Source organism: Eptatretus burgeri, chromosome 4, assembly GCF_056783735.1.
Source record: "Eptatretus burgeri isolate ZD-2024b chromosome 4, Ebu_testis_v1, whole genome shotgun sequence".
NCBI lineage: Eukaryota > Metazoa > Chordata > Myxini > Myxiniformes > Myxinidae > Eptatretus > Eptatretus burgeri.
The window spans coordinates 60,857,900-60,863,547 of record NC_140964.1 but is presented as its reverse complement, the minus strand read 5'-3'; the positions used below and the strand labels follow the sequence as shown (position 1 = coordinate 60,863,547).

General features: G+C 41.7%; 1 protein-coding gene across 1 annotated transcript; it reads left to right on the top strand.

Annotated features, from left to right (window-relative positions):
* The first annotated feature begins 652 nt into the window (after window positions 1–652).
* On the top strand, window positions 653–4,067 carry LOC147028171 (thread biopolymer filament subunit gamma-like). Its single transcript, XM_085878309.1, has 8 exons — window positions 653–1,437; window positions 1,558–1,618; window positions 1,749–1,844; window positions 1,936–2,112; window positions 2,214–2,339; window positions 2,480–2,700; window positions 2,844–3,204; window positions 3,834–4,067. Exons 1-7 carry the CDS (start codon window positions 692–694, stop codon window positions 3,199–3,201), a joined length of 1,785 nt encoding a protein of 594 aa, XP_085734435.1. The 5' UTR covers window positions 653–691; the 3' UTR covers window positions 3,202–3,204; window positions 3,834–4,067.
* The last annotated feature ends 1,581 nt before the right edge of the window (window positions 4,068–5,648 follow it).

Sequence of the window (5,648 nt, the reverse complement as noted above, 5' to 3'; positions counted from 1 at the left end):
TGTCGGCCTTCACCAGTAGACACTGGGCGATATACGAGCAGTTTGTACTGCATTATTAAACCGCAATAAGCATGTGGACAAGCGACCATAACAAGTAGTTGGGCCCAGGGTTGATTTTGTGAACAAGGTTATGTTTCTCAAATACGAGACATATTAATCAATATTTGACCAAAGAGAGCATGTACATCATGTAATTCGTAGATGACCCAGTATATAATAAGGAAACCTGCAAATTTTTATGTTTATATTGAATGAGCAAAGTCCATTGTTCTTGGCAATTACATAACAAAGATGGAATTGCAATTTTGTCTTCAAAGGTGTCTCATGAAAATTAACAGGTGAATATGCTCAAGTTTTGGCAAACTTTACAATGAAAGAGGCAATTGTTATTCACGAGAGAAAGCAGAGAATCCCTCGTATAAACCAATTCCCTAAAGAAAGAAGAATAATGGAGAGGAAAAATGTATGGGAGGAAAGGTGTGAGCATTTCTCAGCCAGGCATTGACAGCAGTATGCTCATCCAAGGCATTTTGTAATAAAACGCCAACAAACATGATGCCATGGAGGTGAGGCGAGCATACTTAATCTATTGCCACAGATGCATATAAATGAGGCTGAGGTTCCTATAAAAGCACCAGTCATTCCATGGGATCTGCAATCGAGCAATACCTGGGAAAAGCAAAGAGCAGCAATGGCCTCTCACTCATCCGTCAGCTACCGCTCCGTCCGCACCGGTGGATCCAGCACCATGATCGGCACCAGTGGCTATGGAGGCTCCAGCAGCAGCCGTGCAATGGGGCTTGGAATGGGTGCTACAGGCTTGTCAATGGGGGGAGGAAGCTTCAGAGTAGGCTCTGCAGGGATAGGAGGAATGGGCATTTCCAGCGGGATTGGAGGTATGGGCATTTCCAGCCGTGCCGTGGGGATGTCTGCCTCTGGAGGAGCTGCGTCAGGAGGTGCTGGAGGACTTGTCAGTGGTGGGGTGCCAATGCTCAGTTATGGAGGTGGAGCTGGTGGTGGGTATTTTGGGGGTGTAAGCCCCGGGATCATGGCAAGCCCAGCATTTACTGCAGGCCGTGCCATCACCTCAGCAGGTATGTCTGGAGTGGTTGGAACGCTGGGTCCTGCAGGTGGAATTGTTCCTTCACTGGTGAGCAGAGATGAGGTGAAGAACATCTTGGGCACATTGAACCAGCGCTTGGCCAGCTATGTGGATAAAGTAAGGCAGCTTACAATTGAAAATGAGACACTGGAGGAAGAACTGAAGAATCTAACTGGAGGTGCACCAATCTCTCCTGATGCAACCGTCAATCTTGAGAATGTGGAGATACAAGTCACCGAAATGCTGACAGAGGTTTCCAATCTGACGCTGGAACGTGTACGTCTGGAGATCGACGTGGACCATCTGAGAGCCACCGCTGATGAGATAAAGTCGAAGTAAGTCAAAGTAAATGTGGACCCATTTGTGTTCTTGTGTTTTCACGTTGTACAAAATGAGACTGTTATTCACTGTTTAAACTGTGTGAATATTGTGATCATTTCATTGTTTCTTTGTAGGTACGAGTTTGAGCTTGGTGTGAGAATGCAACTTGAAACTGACATTACAAACATGAAACGGGTTTGTCCAAATACAATATAAGCTTTTTCAAATTATCTATTTGTTTTTGAAAGAGTTTTAAAAAGTTTTTTTTTTTGAAAGTGCTTTAAACAAATTACGATGTAGCAGGTGGCTGCATCTGTCTTTGTAGGATCTTGAAGCAGCAAACGACATGCGTGTTGACCTGGAATCAAAGTTAAAGTTTCTCACTGAGGAGCTGACATTCCAGAAGAAAACACAAATGGAGGTAAATTGGTTCTGAATCATTAACTTGACAAAATAGCAGAGTATTCTTGATTGTTGACAATAAATAATTTCCTTTCTCTTTTCTTGTGCAGGAACTGAACACCCTGAAGCAGCAGTTTGGCAGACTTGGACCAGCACAGACATCAGTGATTGAATTGGATAACGTGAAGTCTGTCAACCTTACTGACGCCCTCAATGTGATGCGTGAGGAATACCAGCAGGTGGTCACCAAGAACGTCCAAGAGGCTGAGACATATTGCAAGATGCAAGTAGGTTTCTCGAAATGAGGCCATTACGAATCCCAGTTCCTCTCAATATCCTGGCATTATCCCCCGATGGACTAATTGCCTGACCTGTATCTCATGTGCAGATTGATCAGATCCAAGGAATCTCAACCCAGACAACTGAGCAGATTGCTGTTCTGGACAAGGAGATTAATACTCTGGAAAAAGAGCTGCAGCCACTGAATGTGGAGTACCAGAGGCTTCTTACCACGGTGAGGACTCTTTAATCAGGTATCTTTTTGTATAATTGTGAACTTTACATCTGGGCTTGGAGCAGAAAATCTTTCTGAATAAAATTGAGTATACCCATATTCTTTTCATTTTTCATGAGATACTTCCATCCCCACACCAGTACCAAACCCTGGGAGACAGACTGACAGATTTACAGAACAGGGAGAGCATTGATCTCGTCCAGTTCCAAAACACCTACACCAGATATGAACAGGAGATCGAGGGTAACCAGGTGGACCTGCAGAGGCAACTGGTGACTTATCAACAACTACTAGACGTGAAGACTGCCCTAGATGCTGAAATAGCGACATACAAGAAGCTCCTAGAGGGACAAGAGTTAATGTATGTTCTTCATCGTGTATTCGGATGACAGGAATCCGAATCTATTTCAGAAGGAAATTGCATTTTTATGCCTTTTAAAATTCTCATGTTTATCTGCTGTTGATAGATTTGCAGCTGATTATGGGTTCTGATGTTCCTTTCAGGGTAAGGACAGCCATAGCTGATGACTTTGCTCAGGCTACTGTTGTCAGAAGTGGAACTGTTCGTAGTGCTTCCTCAATTGGTGGGGGCTATGGTGCCAGTTCAGCAACACGTGGTGCCATTTCTGGAGGCTACACCACAGGTGGAGGAGGAAGCTACATTGCAGGAGGTGGTTATAATGGTGGAACGAATACAGTAATGGAAGGTGGTTCCTCTGGTGGAAGTGCCTTGATGGGGGGACAGACCATGTACAGCAGCAGCTCCATGAAGAAAAGCAGCTCCACGATTAGTGCAAGTGGGTCTTCCAGTGGTGGTTACGGAACAAGCGGACACGACACCGCCATCATCCTTCAACAATAAACGGTACTGGGATTTCTTCCGATCTATGATATTATGAGTAAGAGCATCCCTCCAAAGATAATTCCATTTTACAATTGTCCAGATAAAAATTATCGATTCATCTTTTCAATTTGAATGATATTGAAGATGAAGAATCCATGAAAAAGCACAGACCCTGTTGGGGTTTGATAAGTGCATGTGTGAGTGTTAGATCGTCAAACATTGCTCATTATTTACTCTTAAGGTATACATCGAGTCTGAAATATCAAAAAAATCAATGAAACAAAACTACTAAATTAAAACTCTTGGGAGTTTGTGTGGAATGCATGATTATCGAAAAAACAAATGCGATTTTGACAGTTCACTGGGTCTGTGTACTATGATATTTGTGCAAATATGGTGCCAACTGGAACCTTTGTGGCATTTCATATCCATTTAGTGTCAGATATCTTGAGGATATGTTTAGCAGAATCCATCAATGTAGACAGCAGACAGGAGACAGTGGACTCGATAGTTAGAGAATTTGAAAAGAACGTTTGCTGAAGAATTTGTTGTCAATGAGATACATCAGAAATTGCATTTACAAAAAATTACATTTGGTCAATCATGTGATGTACAGGAAGTCAAATGTTGTTTTCTCTTTTCCTTTCTAGCACTGCTCTGAGATAAAGTTGAAAATCTTGGAAGAAACTCTTCATTTCAAAACATCCACAGGAAGATAAAACCCACAAGATTTACATTCCAGTTGCTTTTTCAATATTCATAACCGCAAGAGTAAAACACAAATTTAATTTAATATGCACAACTTCCAAAGAGTCATATGAGCTAAAATAATTAAGTTGTGATGTTCTAGAAGCAAAATAATTCAATAAAAAAGATCACATCAATGCTGAATACGTCTTTTTATTTCCCACCCCAATTGTGTTTTTTAAATTTACATACTCTCGGCTCGTGTATCATGGAATAGATATGACACAGAACAAAATCAGGACACAACACAACAAAGGGAACAGCAGGAGAAAGACACCTAGGTGGTGTACATTGAAAGAAAAAAAATAATTATAAATAAAGAAGACACCTCGGTAGTGTATTCCTTCACATGTCCACTCAAGCTGTCCTGGCAGGGCCAAAGGGGGGATTCCATTTTGTGAACCAAAGTAAAAATGCCTTGCTCTTTTTCCAATTAATTTTTGTTGAGCTCGCCAGGCTAAATAGTGCTGGCCAGGCCAGGTGCACGGTCGCATTAAATTGTATTCTCTCCCGATTACCTTCAATTCCTATTTTCCACACTTTCCCAACGCCCCCATCCTTCCCAACGGAACTCTGTTTCTTGGCTTAAATTTAAAAGAAGAAAAAAAGAAAAAAAAACCGACCTTCCTCCCTGCAAATCCACGAATCATGAAATCTCTTCCTCTTCATCTTCTTCATCTATATTCCGGCACACCATCGTTCTTCTATTTGAGCTGACCCACGATCTCCGTTGCTTTCACAATTTCTTCCTACAACCCTCCATTCCCGAAACTTATCCAATCCTCAAAAATTAATAATTTTCCTTGTATCCTCTTGATCTATGCACCTCCTGTAACCACGTGTCTCTCTCCACCCCCCTTCCTGATACTTTTCATCGACCCAGCAGCTTCACACTGCATTTACAGTTCCAAGTTTACCATACACCTCCACAAATTTACTTCAACCTTCCCTTTTCCGAATGTTACGCAATCGTTATTTAAATAAATAAATAAATTCACTTTTGACAATACACCTCCCACAGCCACGTGCTTCTCCCGTAACCAAGTGATCTGTTTCCACCTTCTGCGTTCACCGATCCAAAGTCACCAGTCACCTCACGATATTTTCTACAACCTGTCCATGACCTCATCTGATGACAACTCTCTCAAAAAATAAAAATAAAAAAAAATAAAAATAATAATAATAGAAACGATCTCTTATAAGGCTTCATCTTCCTCACTCACACGTGTGGTTCTCATGACTATCACAATTCGCAACTCTTCTATTTCAAGAGACTGCTCTCAATTCGACCTTTCATTCATACCTTGCCAAACAAATCCAACTGTTACAGCGTTTCTTCTCTCCATTCTCTGAATTCGCCTGAATTGCATCGCTCAAGAAACGTCTTTCATCGCATTTCTGACCAAAAAATAAAAACCCAGTTTGCTATGAATGTTTGCTTTTCATAAAACATTCTTTTTATTCCAACTTCAGTGCCAACTCACCCCTCTCACATCTCCCTCTCAAAGGAACCATCAAACTCTTCTCCCTCCAAGCACTTCAGCAAAAGACTTATGCGACTCATTGGGACTGCCTCAATTGGTCAACTTCCCGACCCGGATCTCAACCAATGGTGCTCTATCTTTTATTGGTCTGATTTTGACAAATTTGCGTGAAAATATCTGCTGTTCTTCTCTCGCTCCAATCAGTTCTTCTGACCATGTCCTTGTCAAAGTGGA

Bases quoted from the DNA above. Each gene is read 5' to 3' on its own strand.
- LOC147028171 (XM_085878309.1), top strand. From the start codon at position 692: ATGGCCTCTCACTCATCCGTCAGCTACCGCTCCGTCCGCACCGGTGGA. The intron at 2,340-2,479 runs GTGAGGACTCTT...TCCCCACACCAG, and splicing joins ACCAGAGGCTTCTTACCACG to TACCAAACCCTGGGAGACAG. The intron at 2,701-2,843 runs GTATGTTCTTCA...TGTTCCTTTCAG, and splicing joins CTAGAGGGACAAGAGTTAAT to GGTAAGGACAGCCATAGCTG.